Source organism: Helianthus annuus, chromosome 9 (assembly GCF_002127325.2).
Source record: "Helianthus annuus cultivar XRQ/B chromosome 9, HanXRQr2.0-SUNRISE, whole genome shotgun sequence".
Lineage (NCBI taxonomy): Eukaryota > Viridiplantae > Streptophyta > Magnoliopsida > Asterales > Asteraceae > Helianthus > Helianthus annuus.
In genome coordinates this window covers 148,588,146-148,604,691 of record NC_035441.2, presented here as the reverse complement: position 1 = coordinate 148,604,691, position 16,546 = coordinate 148,588,146, and the positions used below count along the sequence as shown (strand labels likewise).

General features: G+C 40.8%; 1 protein-coding gene across 1 annotated transcript; it reads left to right on the top strand.

Annotated features, from left to right (window-relative positions):
- The first annotated feature begins 607 nt into the window (after nucleotides 1–607).
- On the top strand, nucleotides 608–1,079 carry LOC110876543 (phytochrome B-like). The gene is made up of 2 exons (XM_022124713.2): nucleotides 608–820; nucleotides 893–1,079. The coding sequence occupies exons 1-2, from the start codon at nucleotides 633–635 to the stop codon at nucleotides 1,077–1,079; spliced, it is 375 nt and encodes a 124-aa protein (XP_021980405.1). The 5' UTR covers nucleotides 608–632.
- The last annotated feature ends 15,467 nt before the right edge of the window (nucleotides 1,080–16,546 follow it).

The window sequence follows — 16,546 nt, the reverse complement described above, 5'->3', positions numbered from 1 at the left end:
TGCATTTATATAATTGTGTGGTTTGACTATATTGTTGCCAACTGCGTCACGGTAATCCCCCACCGGGCCCACCGGTGAAACACGTGGAAATCGGGGTGTGACAGTAGTGGCAGTACGAGATAGGTTAAACTGTTAAAGTTGTATGCTTGATTGCCAATTTTTTTCTCGGTATACCTGAGCTATATACAGATGTACAAAATATATACGATTTGATATGGTATGGCGTAAGTTTATAAGTTGTGTAGTTTTTCTGGAATTATTTCTATGAGTTTGATTAAGGTATGAAACAACTAATTTTTTTACATTGATATATGTTTGATTTTGCTGCTAACAATCTGTATTGTTATGTGTGTGCAAATAGATGTTATAAATGGATCCATCTGTTACCTATAGGGAACTAGTTTTTGTATGATTTGATTTTGAGTTTTTACTTGGGATTTTGCTGAGGCAGCCGGGTATGTGGTAACTCGCATGGGCTGATCAGGAAGTATGGGCTTATGTGCTGCAGGCAGTGCTTTCACAGCAATGCAAAGGAGATTGGTTTCATCAAGGTTTTGTTTTGTGTTTGATTATTTTAGTTACAGCAAGCTATAAAAATACAACGACAACAAGAAAATAAATGTTTCGAGAGGATGAAAGAGTTGGCATATATCTGTTATGAGATCAAGAATCCATTAAGTGGCATTAGATTTTCTAATTCTCTTTTGGAAGCAACAAATCTAACCGATGATCAAAATCAGTTGTTGGAAACGAGTGTCGCATGCCAGAAACAGATGTTAAAGATTGTGAAAGATGTTTATATGGAGAATATTCAAGAGGGGTTAGTTTTTTGTTTCTGATTGTTATAAAATTGGTCATAAAGCAATTGCTAACTTTTGAGTTTCAATGGCAGTCATTTGGAGCTTGAAAAGCACGACTTTGTACTTGGGAGCGTAATCGATGCTGTGGTTAGCCAAGTAATGTTTGCTTTGAGAGATGGAGGTGTACAACTGATCCGTGATGTCCCGGAGGAAGTCGAAACTTTATGTCTTTATGTCATTCTTATTGGGTCGTTTTCTTTTTGTGAATTTTGTGAATAATGTTATCAGATTGTATCTGCATTTGGATTGTACATATGGTGTGCCATTGCTCGAATTCAATGGATGAATCTTTCCGGGGTAATATTGCTGAGTACAATAAACCATAGGGGATAATAAGAAAGGACAATTTAGTCATTTTACACCAGGGGGTAATATTACAGAGTAGAATAAACCATAGGGGGTAATATGAAAGGGCAATATAGTCATTTCACATTCCAGTTAACAGATCTGTTAACTTATTTGACGGCAGGGGGTAATATTGCGACATAGAAACAACGTTGGGGGGGGGGATTGCAATTATTTCGTTAGAGGGGGTCAGAGTGCCAATTAGCCTAAACCCCAGGGGGTAAAATTGCAGTTTACTCTATTATTAAAGATGAAACTAGTTTGATCTATTATATATAACTGGTTGTGAGTCTATAACATGTTAACAACTATGATATGATGATCAAACACAACAAGCACAAGATGTAGCGACAAAAACAACGACAAAATCTTATTTATACAACCCAAAATCAGTACGCCCCAAATACCCAAAGATCTTACAAACTGTAAGATCAACAACAAACAAACAAGAATATCCTGATGATCATCAATACCAAGAGTACAATCTCTCTGAAATACAGACGAGAGAATCAACAATGATCTGAACAGATCAATAACAACAACTATAAGAAACCTTAAAACTATTGAGAGAACCAGAGAGTATGCATAAAGATGAAAGAGGGTTGAATGAGTGAAATGTCCAGAAAGTTCTCTTTTATACCAGGTCCCTGAAATATTACACTTCAGTCCAAAAGTTATGCACATGATGATCTCAGTCCCTAGGAAGTTACACATAGCCCTTCAATCTTTCCAAGTTCCAACAATCTGTTATAACAACTTAAACAACTAATAACACAACCAGGCTGGTCCATTAATACAACACAACATAAGCCCAACAGCAATTATCAATAAGCCCATATGAATGATATAGTCCAAAACAACATTGTAACATCCCCCATTCATTCATATGGCTTAAATAAGTTAACCAAACCTAGTTTCTTGCAAAAAAATTCAAGTTGAGTAACACTTAACCCTTTTATGAATAAATTTGCAAGTTGATTCTCTGAATCAAACTTTTCTGTATTTATGAACCCAGAAGATACATTTTCCCTTAGAAAATACAAATTAATTTCAAAGTGCTTAGTTCTTTCCTTAAAGACAGGATTAGCTACTATTGATATAGCAGTATTGCTGTCACAATACACTTTTATGGGCAACTTACATGTAACACCTCGAAATTTTGTGTCCAATAATGTGTTAACACGTGTCATTAGTTTACACGTGGCATTAAATATTAAATAAAGGACTAATGTTGACAAACCTTGAAAGTATGTAAATTCGAGGGTTATAAATATCAACATAGGGTAAATATACTGTATAGTAACCCTAAACGATGCTCGTACCTTCGAACGAATAAATCATGGATCGTACGGAAGCGAAACACGGAAGAAAGTGAGAGATTACGAGCTGCAGGGGTTAACTGTGTCAACATGTTTAATTATACCTCTGAGTGACCCTTTGACGAACCCGAGGCTTTGTAACAGTAAAATACACTCACTATAATGTAATATATAAATTCCGCGAAGTTCCGTTTTGAAACGAGAAAGTTATGATCAAATTCGTACGAGAGAGGTTAAAAGCGTCAACAGTGAAAGTTAAGGCTTTTCGGTTAATAATTATACTAACCGGGGGCTTAACAGTACGGGTAAAAGGCATGAGGCCCTTAATTGTAATTAACCGAGGGCCAAATCGCAAAGTTACCCCTTCAAACCCGAAAGGTCAGGTTATTAATTACCGAAGATTTCGTTAATCATTACAAAAGATTTAAAAACAACCCTTACGGACTGCAAAGGTCCTGCCTTACGGACCGTAAGGGGGTGAAAGATTTAGCTCGTCTCCCCCACAGGCTTACGGACCGCAAGGCCCAAGCCATACGGTCCGTAAGCGATGCCCAGCGACAGAAAGTTGGCTGTTGGCTGTTTAAAGCGGTAAAACATTAATGTATGGGTTTCCGAGAGGTATGGGCGACCCCTAATCAATCCCTAGCACTATAGGACACATGTTGATGATCAAGGAGCATGGGTAGACCTTGTTGTGATGATCTTGATGATCTAAATTGCCTATATAAAGGCCTCATTGCACAACCAAGTTCCTCACACCTTCTCTTGCATCTCTGATCATCTCTAGAGCTCAATACTTCATTCTAAGCTTCACATTTCGTGCATAGAGCTTCTGTAAGTTTGTTCAACCCTTTGTGGCTTAGTTTTTGCTTAGTTTAGCTTAAAAGTCAATCCGTCGTAATTAACGATTGACTTTGCGATAAATCACGAATGGTCCAGTCATTTATCGAATCAAAGATAGTTATGTGTTGGTATTTATGTGGGTAATAAACCCCTAAAAGGGTTCCCTCTGATCACCACTCTAACTAGTTCAAATAACGAGTCAAACATGCTTAGAAAAAGTCAACAGAAAGCTATTTTGTGATTTTATACATAATCTGTAATGTAGGTGATATGTAACCTGTTTTGATGTTCATAAAACATGATAATAAGTATATAAACTTGTCTAAGCTTGTTTGATCCGACCATTTGCTATATTGACCCGGTTCGGAGCCGAATGTCGCAAAAGTTTGACTTTTGCTTTGACTTCAGTTCTGACCCGTTAAAGTTCGATTTAGATATGCCTTAGGACTCTCTTAGGACCAGGTTACATGATGGTATAAACCTCTGTGACCGGTTCGTTGTTTGTCCGAGTCTTTTACGCACTTCCGTTAATTGCTTAAAAGTTGACCGTAACGCCCTTATCAAAATAAAACGAGTATTTCCGACACGTGAAGGGACCATAACCTTGCTTACTAAATTCTAAGCATGTCCCTAAAGTTTCACGTCAATCCGAGGTTTAGAATAGGAGTTATGCTAAATAGCGCAATTAAAGGAAACTTTTGTAATAAACGGCGCAATTAGCATAACGCCTACCTAAACCAAGATTTCGTCACCAAACCTTTTACTCACTGATGTAAGATAATATTTTAGGATTTTTAAAGATTTTTAATTATTTTTAACCTGCTCATAACCTGTGGTTATGGCAACGGTTCGGTAAATACCGAATATGCCCTTTTAGACCATAACTCGAGTTCTACAAGGTCTTTTGACCCGATTCCAGTTGCTACTGATTTTAAATAATAAATAAAGCATATTAGACTTTATAAACTGATCGGGAAACTCAGATTCCCTGTAGAACTCTAAACCCTCTTTAATAATCTTTAAAAGACCGAAATACCCCTACGGGGCATAAAATGAACTTAAACTCGTTACGGGCATCGCGGAAGGTATCCTACTGATACCACAACCTCTTTAAGGCATATTGACTTGGGAAACAAGTGTAGGACTCTTACGGTTACCCGTTGCGCCTTTTGCGCGCACGGTTCGGCTTATGTAACTAGTTTACATAAATTAGCCGATACGGGTCAAACCATATTATTTTGACCCCAAAATCCAGAGTGTGAATATTAAACCCATATAAAACAAGCCTTCAAACTTGTTGGGTCAGAATCACATTCCATTCCCGGTTTTCGCCTTTCACGCGATTAAACCGTATCTATCCTTTGAAACTGACCGGTCTAGGCTACGGCTAAAATAAAGACCCGTTAGGATTCTAATAGGTTATTTTAAACCTTTGTTCCAGAATAGGAGCCCAGTAAAAGATATCTGTGATTTAATCAATTAAGGACAATACTTGCAAAGGTAAATACTTTTAACTTATTTTCCGTTATACGGGCTTGGGTTACGGTATCTAAAATACCGCTTGGTCGGGCAATTGACCCCAATTCATTAGTAGTTGGGTATTATCAATGTGACCCGTTTAAAAATTGGTTTTGTTGGCTTAACACCTTTGGGGGCTTAATGACCATGTCCCGGATATCCTTGGCATCATTTTACGAAATGGCCACGACCTCGACATCCGGGTGTAGGCGTACACCCGGCATTATGTCTATGACTATAAAAGTATAGCCGTTGGTTTCCCGCCACGGTGTTATATGCTACGTGGTGTGTCTATTAAACTTTAACCCGGCACGACCCGGGCGACCGAACGTATAGCAAACATGTAATTCTTTACAAGATTTAATTATAAATTATCCCAAGTTATAAAAGAGTTTGTGCCTTATGCATTCAAATCAATTTTAATAAACATTTTACAAAAGTGTCGGTTGAATGTATTTACCAGTGTAAACTGACGTATTTTCCCAAAAAGATTAAGTGCAGGTACTAAACGTAATCGGCTGGCTATAGCTCCTTAGCATCCTAAAGAGTCTCGCAAGCTTTTGATGCCTTGTCTGTTGAACAATACTTTTTATTATTTTGATCCCCCTGTGGATACCATTCGACTATTTGTGATACATTCGATATTACAATCAATGGTTGAATTATGTTTATCTTTATGCTTCCGCTGTGCATTCATATAATTGTGTGGTTTGACTATATTGTTGCCAACTACGTCACGGTAATCCCCCACCGGGCCCACCGGTGAGACACGTGGAAATCGGGGTGTGACATTACAATTCACATTTAATACATTAAGCACATTGACAATCCAACCAAGTTCACAGGTGGCTGAACACATTGCTCTATACTCGGCCTCTCCTGTTGACCTGGAAATAGTGCTTTGTTTCTTTCTCTTCCAAGAAACAAGCCTGTCTCATAAGAAGATACAAAACCCAGTTACCGACTTTCTAGTGACTCAACACTTTGCCCAGTCATAATCAACATAACACGACAATTCAAAATTAGTGCATTTTTTAAACATAAGACCTTTTCCAGGACTTAATTTCAAATATCTCAAAAGCCTTAAGGCAATTTTAAGATGAACTACTAAATGTTTATGCATGAAATCACTCAAATATTGAACAATATAACTAATGTTAGGATAAGTTAAGGACAAATAAATTAATTTACCAATTAATTTTTGATAACTGGTAATATCCTCGAACTTATACCGACACGTATTATAAACTCAAGTTAGTCAAATTGATATTTTTTTTAAGTTTTTAGAAAGCGGGGTCGAAACCCGCATAGCCGGGCATGTAGTAAGCACACGACGACCTTTTTGAACCCGCGAGGCATTCTACCTCGCATAGCTCGACGCCATCGTACCATCACTCGTTCGGGCCAAATTCCGAAAATGATCCCAATAACCCTCAACCCTCCTACATACCTCTGGAGCGTTCGGTATCGCACCGTGCTTTTGACGACCCCACTCCTTACTTCAGGGGCCAGTTTAACCCAGCAGATACATTCAGGAACCTGCAGGCTTTGTTCCATTAGGACCACAGGATCACTTCTCAGAAGACCATATGGATGAGGACACTGATCCAATAGAGCCTGCTCGTGGTACGCCCACACATCCTATCGAGATCTCTGATGGATCTTCTTTTCATGGGACACCTTATCAGGGCCCAGATAGCTTCCAGGCATTGTTCAACCAACATGAGTGGTACTATACGCCATCTCATCAGACACCACAGCAGCAGCAACAAGATCCCTCCGAGGATCCACGTTTCGTGGCAGTTACGCCACCACCACCGCCACCGGTTCAACCAGTAATGCCTGATCCGCCGAGGCGTAGAAGTTCGGGTGCTCGTATGTCCACCCGAGGAGGGGAATTCCACTTCAGCACCCCTCGACACTCTAGTAGTAGCCACTACCCGCCACTACAAGAAGAAGGACCTTCAAGTCCAGTACCGGAGGCGAACTCCGCACCAGTTGCACCATCTTCGCCACCATTTGGGTATGACCACCCAATACCTGCGTACACGGGTCCAACGGCATACAACCCGTTCGAACCGTCGTCGCACGCACATTACAATTACAACTATGAGCGCGACCCATATGTAGTAGCGGCTAGGTATAATGCCCGCTATCCCGACGGAGCTTTTGGAAACATGGGGATACCGGACTACTCAGCTCATGGGTATCCAGCACCTCCTAGACCTCCAGTTCCGCAACCGGCGCCACAACCACGTTTTTCTCCGCCCGAACAAGAAGAAATCCTCCACCGCTTAACTCGTGTGGAACGGGATTTCGAGGAAGAACGAAAGAACAACAGGGGATTCCTTAAGGGTCTAGCGAACCTGTTGAAAGGCAAGAAGAAGAAACGTGACCATTAGTCCTTATATATGTTCTAATGTAATGTCTATTTTAAATAAGTCCCTGCGTGGACGTTTATCGCATTTCAGTCCCTACGTGGACTTATCCTTTAGTCCCTGTGTGGACACTTATCTTGTATTGGTCCCTGCGTGGACTTGTCTCTTTATTAACCTCTATGTAGGTATGTACTTGTTTAAAAGTCCCGTTTAGGGCAGCGTGTAATCGTACTTGAAATTTTGGAATGTTATGTTATAATTTCATTTTTGTTATTACTATATATGAAATAAATCCAAAATCATTCCTTTTAAATTAAATCTGCCTAAATAAAGAATCTTAAGAGTGAAACCTAGCCAGGTGTCTTTTAAGATCCGGCCAAGATGGTAAGACCTAATTAAAAGATTCAGATTCTCTGTTAACCTCTGTGAACATGTTAACATTCATGGCAGATGTGATTCGTTAAAATTGCACACGCCATTCTTATGCAAGAGTCCTCTAAAAGGATTCCAGAGCCCAAATTAATGATTTATAAATCATGGGTTAAATCATCAATAAAGGTGATTACTTGTTAAACATCCATTAGCGATATAGTGCCTACGGGTCTACTTTATTAAACATCCATTAGAGATGTCGTGCCTACGGGCCATAACTATTGTCGTATAAGACAAAAGACAGTGGTGGTCTATGACTCCCTGTCAGAAAGGGTAAAAGGACTACGGTTCAAACCTTCATACCTTGATTCTCTGTAATCTCGGCTAATATTATAATAACGTCCTCGTCAGAAAGGGTAAAAGGACTACGGTTCAAACCTTCATACCTTCATACTAGGCTTTTATGCCACTAGCAATATTATTTGTAATTAGGATAAGTACGTTCAAATCCTAAATAAAAGTGAGTAACAAATTAACCAGATATGGTCTCTGTTACCATGGTTAAGGAATTACCATAAAAGACAATTCAATAATAAACTCCTAAATAAAATTTTCGTTATCTTCTGTAACAGATCCAAGTTACCATGGCGGATCCTAATGGAGAAAATAGTCATACGAGTGAAGATGAATATAATAACGCCCAAGTACATTTAACGGGCGCTCAATTAAAAGCTCTTGTCGACAACGCTGTTCAGGCAGCTCTAGATCGACAATATACCGAATCTCGGAGCAGGACCGTATCCAAACCACCCTCAAAGCCGAAAACACACTCAAAATCCCACAGCAAACCACTGTCCAAGCCCAAAAAGGACGACGATAACCACTCGTCCAATGAAAACAGTGTTCGTCGTGAAAGGGAGTATACTGATGCATCCCGTGCCAGGGGCTGCACCTAAAAGTACTTTGTGTCTTGTAAACCCCGAGACTTCATGGGGGAGAAAGGTGCCGTCGATTGTATGACGTGGCTGGATGAGATGGACACCGTGGTGGACATCAGTGGCTGTGCGGAAAGGGATGTGGTAAAGTTTGTGTCGCAATCGTTTAAGGGCGAGGCCCTGGCTTGGTGGAGGGCGTTGGTTCAGGCCTCGGGAAAAGCTGTGCTATACAGCATGACATGGGAGGAATTCATTTCTCTCATCAAAGAAAATTACTGCCCTCAACATGAGGTGGAAAAGATAGAATCCGATTTTGTGAGATTGGTGATGAAAAACCTCGACTGCCAGGCTTACCTAACGAGCTTTAACACGATGTCTCGGTTGGTTCCATATCTGGTAACCCCGGAGCCAAGGAGAATCGCTCGTTTCATCGGGGGGTTAGAACCCGAAATAAAGGCAAGTGTGAAGGCATCTCGGCCAACGACCTTCAGGTCTGTGACCGACTTATCTTTGTCTCTCACCCAAGATGCGGTCCGTCAACGGTCGCTGAGGAACAAAGAGGCCGAGAAGAGGAAGCGTGAGGACGATACCTCACGAAGGTCGGGCAAGAAACACCGTGGGAACGGTGATGGCAAGAGAGGGACAGAGTCGAGGAAAGATGGGCAACAATCTGGAGAGAAGCCCAAGTGCAAAAACTGCCAGAAGTATCACTTTGGGAAATGTAGGCTTGGGTCAAACTCACAGTCCCAGTCGAGGTCGTATACTTGTGGACTGTGCAAGTCCAAGGACCACAAGACTGTGGACTGCAAGAAAATAAAGGATGCAACCTGCTATAACTGCAGTGAGAAGGGGCACATTAAAAGCAACTGCCCCAAATTCGCCAAGAAGACAGAAGAAACCAAAAAGAATAACGCTAGAGTCTTCAAGATGGATGTGAAGGAGGCTTTGCAAGACGATAACGTAATCACAGGTACTTTTCTCGTAAATAATATCTTTGCAAGAGTACTTTTCGATTCAGGCGCTGATAAGTCCTTCGTAGACCAAAAATTTTGCAAATTGCTGAATATGCCTGTCAAAACCTTAAATGTGAAATACGAGGTAGAGCTAGCAGATGGTACAGTAGAAACCGTCTCCACTATACTAGATGGATGTGTGATATCCATTAAGAACCACTCTTTTCCTCTATCTCTACTCCCCTTCAAACTGGCTGGTTTTGACATAGTTCTGGGTATGGACTGGTTATCCCACAACCAGGCCCAGATCGTCTACAACAGAAAACATATAGTACTAAAGACTCCGACTGGTGAATCGCTTACCATTCGAGGAGATACGCAGTATGGATTGCCCGAGAACGTAACTATGCTCAAGGCTTCAAGATGTTTAAAAAGAGGCTGTGTCATCTACATGGCACAGGTGATTATTGAAGAGCCCAAACCAAAGATAGAAGACATTCCTGTCATTTCGGAGTATCCAGAAGTTTTCCCCGAAGATCTACCTGGGTTGCCACCAGATAGGCAAGTGGAATTCAGGATAGATATCATCCCTGGAGCGGCTCCCATTGCTAGAGAACCCTACAGGCTAGCACCAACTGAAATGAAAGAATTAAGGACCCAGCTGGATGAACTGCTGACTAAAGGTTTCATCAAACCTAGTTCGTCTCCCTGGGGAGCACCTGTCCTTTTTGTTAAGAAGAAGGACGGATCGATGCGTCTGTGCATCGACTATCGTGAACTTAATAAGGTCACGATAAAGAATAGATATCCATTGCCAAGGATCGACGATTTGTTTGATCAATTACAAGGGGCTAGTTATTTCTCGAAGATCGACTTGAGGTCGGGCTACCATCAGCTGAAAGTCAGAGATGAAGACGTACATAAAACAGCATTTAGGACTCGTTACGGTCACTACGAGTTCCTAGTGATGCCTTTTGGGCTCACAAATGCACCGGCTGCATTCATGGATCTCATGAATCGCGTCTGCAAGCCGTACTTAGACAAATTCGTCATCGTGTTCATCGATGACATTCTTATCTACTCAAAGAACAAAGCTGACCATGAGAAACACCTTCGTTGTATTCTCAAACTACTGCATCGCGAGAAACTATATGCCAAATTCTCTAAATGCGAATTCTGGCTTCGAGAAGTCCAATTTCTTGGACATGTCGTAAGCGAGCGTGGTATCCAGGTGGATCCCGCTAAGGTAGAGGCGGTCATGAATTGGCAAGAGTCAAAGACGCCTACAGAGATCCGTAGTTTCCTGGGGTTAGCAGGATACTACAGAAGATTCATTGAAAATTTCTCAAGGATTGCTGCGCCCTTAACTTCTCTAACCAAGAAAAAGATAAAATTTGTTTGGGGCCCTAAGCAGCAAGAATCCTTTGATATTCTGAAGCAAAGGCTGAGCAACGCTCCTGTGCTGACACTACCGGAAGGTACCGAGGAGTTCGTAGTTTACTGCGACGCATCACACACTGGCATGGGGTGTGTGCTCATGCAGAAAGGCAAGGTGATTGCCTATGCTTCGAGACAGTTAAAGGTGCACGAAAAGAATTACACCACCCATGACTTGGAGTTGGGTGCCGTTGTGTTCGCACTAAAACTGTGGAGGCATTATCTGTACGGAATCAAGTTTGTGATCTATTCAGATCACAAGAGCCTTCAACATCTGTTTAATCAGAAGGAATTAAACATGAGGCAACGCCGTTGGATGGAAACCTTAAATGATTATGATTGTGAGATCAGATACCATCCCGGCAAGGCGAATGTAGTCGCTGATGCCCTGAGCCGGAAAGAAAGGGTGAAACCCATCCGAATCAATGCTAAGAGCATTGAAGTAAGGAATAATTTGATTGAAAGGATATTAGCTGCACAGCGAGAGGCTGTGTTGGAAGCTAATTATCCTATGGAAAAGTTAGGAGTAACTGAGGAGCAGTTAACTCTTCACAAGGATGGAATTTTACGATTGAATGGGCGAATATGGGTTCCAATTTATGGAGGACTACGAGATGTTATTCTCCAGGAAGCCCATAGTTCCAAATATTCTGTCCATCCTGGAGCAGATAAAATGTATCAGGATCTAAAGGTAAATTATTGGTGGATAGGCTTGAAAAAGTCTGTAGCCGCTTATGTAGCCAAATGCTTAACTTGTGCGCAAGTCAAGGCTGAGCATCAAAAGCCATCTGGCTTGCTACAACAGCCTGAACTTCTTGAATGGAAGTGGGAATGTGTAACTATGGATTTTATCACCAAGTTACCCAAGACGAGCAAAGGAAATGACACAATATGGGTTATAGTCGATAGACTGACTAAGTCAGCTCATTTCTTACCCATCAAGGAGACTTATAGCTCCGACACATTAGCCCAGTTATATGTTGATAAGATTGTAGCCTTACATGGCATACCTGTGTCTATTATCTCCGATCGAGATACTAGGTACACGTCTCATTTCTGGAAAAGCTTCCAACAATCTTTGGGCACACGCTTGAATTTTAGTACGGCTTACCATCCTCAGACAGACGGTCAGAGTGAGCGTACTATTCAAACGTTAGAAGACATGCTGCGTGCATGTGCTATCGATTTAGGTGGTAGTTGGGATAAGAACCTACCACTAATCGAATTCTCCTACAACAATAGCTACCATACCAGCATAAAGGCTGCGCCTTTCGAGGCATTATACGGTAGAAAGTGTAGATCGCCTGTTTGTGGGCAGAAGTCGGAGAGGTCCAATTATCAGGACCGGAGATAGTCTTCGAAACAACGGACAAGATTGTCCAGATTCGAGAGCGTCTCAAAGCTGCCCGTGATAGGCAGAAAAGCTACGCTGATCCAAAGCGTAAGGATTTTCACTTCGAGGTAGGTGAAAAAGTGTTACTAAAAGTATCACCCTGGAAGGGGGTGATGCGCTTCGGTAAGAAGGGCAAACTGAGCCCGAGATACATAGGACCTTTCGAGGTTATCGAACGTATCGGGTCCGTTGCCTATAAGCTAAACTTACCGGAGAAGCTCAATGGAATTCACAATGTGTTCCACATCTGCAATCTAAAGAAGTGCTTCGCTGATGAATCATTGGTGATCCCACACACAGATGTGCATATAGATGAGAGCTTGAAATTTGTGGAGAAGCCTTTGTCGATTGAAGATCGACAGGTGAAGAAGCTTCGAAGGAAGCATGTACCTATAGTAAAGGTCAAGTGGGATGCCCGTAGAGGTCCTGAATTCACGTGGGAAGTTGAAGCCACAATGAAAGAGAAATACCCTTATTTGTTTGAGTAAATCTCGGGTCGAGATTTATTTTAAGGGGGTGTGGAAGTAACACCTCGAAATTTTGTGTCCAATAATGAGTTAACACGTGTCATTAGTTTACACGTGGCATTAAATATTAAATAAAGGACTAATGTTGACAAACCTTGAAAGTATGTAAATTCGAGGGTTATAAATATCAACATAGGGTAAATATACTGTATAGTAACCCTAAACGATGCTCGTACCTTCGAACGAATAAATCATGGATCGTACGAAAGCAAAACACGGAAGAAAGTGAGAGATTACGAGCTGCAGGGGTTAACTGTGTCAACATGTTTAATTATACCTCTGAGTGACCCTTTGACGAACCCGAGGCTTTGTAACAGTAAAATACGCTCACTATAATGTAATATATAAATTCCGCGAAGTTCCGTTTTGAAACGAGAAAGTTATGATCAAATTCGTACGAGAGGGGTTAAAAGCGTCAACAGTGAAAGTTAAGGCTTTTCGGTTAATAATTATACTAACCGGGGGCTTAACAGTACGGGTAAAAGGCACGAGGCCCTTAATTGTAATTAACCGAGGGCCAAATCGCAAAGTTACCCCTTCAAACCCGAAAGGTCAGGTTATTAATTACCGAAGATTTCGTTAATCATTACAAAAGATTTAAAAAGATTTAAAAACAACCCTTACGGACCGCAAAGGGGGTGAAAGATTTAGCTTGTCTCCGCCACAGGCTTACGGACCGCAAGGCCCAAGCCATACGGTCCGTAAGCGATGCCCAGCGACAGAAAGTTGGCTATTGGCTGTTTAAAGCGGTAAAACATTAATGTATGGGGTTCCCAGAGGTATGGGCGACCCCTAATCAATCCGTAGCACTATAGGACACATGTTGATGATCAAGGAGCATGGGTAGACCTTGTTGTGATGATCTTGATGATCTAAATTGCCTATATAAAGGCCTCATTGCACAACCAAGTTCCTCACACCTTCTCTTGCATCTCTGATCATCTCTAGAGCTCAATACTTCATTCTAAGCTTCACATTTCGTGCATAGAGCTTCTGTAAGTTTGTTCAACCCTTTGTGGCTTAGTTTTTGCTTAGTTTAGCTTAAAAGTCAATCCGTCGTAATTAACGATTGACTTTGCGATAAATCACGAATGGTCCAGTCATTTATCGAATCAAAGATAGTTATGTGTTGGTATTTATGTGGGTAATAAACCCCTAAAAGGGTTCCCTCTGATCACCACTCTAACTAGTTCAAATAACGAGTCAAACATGCTTAGAAAAAGTCAACAGAAAGCTATTTTGTGATTTTATACATAATCTGTAATGTAGGTGATATGTAACCTGTTTTGATGTTCATAAAACATGATAATAAGTATATAAACTTGTCTAAGCTTGTTTGATCCGACCATTTGCTATATTGACCCGGTTCGGAGCCGAATGTCGCAAAAGTTTGACTTTTGCTTTGACTTCAGTTCTGACCCGTTAAAGTTCGATTTAGATATGCCTTAGGACTCTCTTAGGACCAGGTTACATGATGGTATAAACCTCTGGGACCGGTTCGTTGTTTGTCCGAGTCTTTTACACACTTCCGTTAATTGCTTAAAAGTTGACCGTAACGCCCTTATCAAAATAAAACGAGTATTTCCGACACGTGAAGGGACCATAACCTTGCTTACTAAATTCTAAGCATGTCCCTAAAGTTTCACGTCAATCCGAGGTCTAGAATAGGAGTAATGCTAAATAGCGCAATTAAAGGAAACTTTTGTAATAAACGGCGCAATTAGCATAACGCCTACCTAAACCAAGATTTCGTCACCAAACGTTTTACTCACTGATGTAAGATAATATTTTAGGATTTTTAAAGATTTTTAATTATTTTTAACCTGCTCATAACCTGTGGTTATGGCAACGGTTCGGTAAATACCGAATATGCCCTTTTAGACCATAACTCGAGTTCTACAAGGTCTTTTGACCCGATTCCAGTTGCTACTAATTTTAAATAATAAATAAAGCATATTAGACTTTATAAACTGATCGGGAAACTCAGATTCCCTGTAGAACTCTAAACCCTCTTTAATAATCTTTAAAAGACCGAAATACCCCTACGGGGCATAAAATGAACTTAAACTCGTTACGGGCATCACGGAAGGTATCCTACTAATACCACAACCTCTTTAAGGCATATTGACTTAGGAAACAAGTGTAGGACTCTTACGGTTACCCGTTGCGCCTTTTGCGCGCACGGTTCGGCTTATGTAACTAGTTTACATAAATTAGCCGATACGGGTCAAACCATATTATTTTGACCCCAAAATCCAGAGTGTGAATATTAAACCCATATAAAACAAGCCTTCAAACTTGTTGGGTCAGAATCACATTCCATTCCCGGTTTTCGCCTTTCACGCGATTAAACCGTATCTATCCTTTGAAACTGACCGGTCTAGGCTACGGCTAAAATAAAGACCCGTTAGGATTCTAATAGGTTATTTTAAACCTTCGTTCCAGAATAGGAGCCCAGTAAAAGATATCTGTGATTTAATCAATTAAGGACAATACTTGCAAAGGTAAATACTTTTAACTTATTTTCCGTTATACGGGCTTGGGTTACGGTATCTAAAATACCGCTTGGTCGGGCAATTGACCCCAATTCATTAGTAGTTGGGTATTATCAATGTGACCCGTTTAAAAATTGGTTTTGTTGGCTTAACGCCTTTGGGGGCTTAATGACCATGTCCCGGATATCCTTGGCATCATTTTACGAAATGGCCACGGCCTCGACATTCGGGTGTAGGCGTACACCCGGCATTATGTCTATGACTATAAAAGTATAGCCGTTGGTTACCCGCCACGGTGTTATATGCTACGTGGTGTGTCTATTAAACTTTAACCCGGCACGACCCGGGCGACCGAACGCATAGCAAACATGTAATTCTTTACAAGATTTAATTATAAATTATCCCAAGTTATAAAAGAGTTTGTGCCTTGTGCATTCAAATCAATTTTAATAAACATTTTACAAAAGTGTCGGTTGAATGTATTTACCAGTGTAAATTGACGTATTTTCCCAAAAAGATTAAGTGCAGGTACTAAACGTAATCGGCTGGCTATAACTCCTTAGCATCCTAAAGAGTCTCGCAAGCTTTTGATGCCTTGTCTGTTGAACAATACTTTTTATTATTTTGATCCCCTTGTGGATACCATTCGACTATTTGTGATACATTCGATATTACAATCAATGGTTGAATTATGTTTATCTTTATGCTTCCGCTGTGCATTCATATAATTGTGTGGTTTGACTATATTGTTGCCAACTACGTCACGGTAATCCCCCACCGGGCCCACCGGTGAGACACGTGGAAATCGGGGTGTGACATTACAATTCACATTTAATACATTAAGCACATTGACAATCCAAGCAAGTTCACATGTGGCTGAACACATTGCTCTATACTCAGCCTCTCCTGTTGACCTGGAAATAGTGCTTTGTTTCTTGCTCTTCCAAGAAACAAGCCTGTCTCCTAAGAAGATACAAAACCCAGTTACCGACTTTCTAGTGACTGAACACTTTGCCCAGTCATAATCAACATAACATGACAATTCAAAATTAGTGCATTTTTTAAACATAAGACCTTTTCCAGGACTTAATTTCAAATATCTCAAAAGCCTTAAGGCAATTTTAAGATGAACTACTAAATGTTTATGCATGAAATCACTCAAATATTGAAC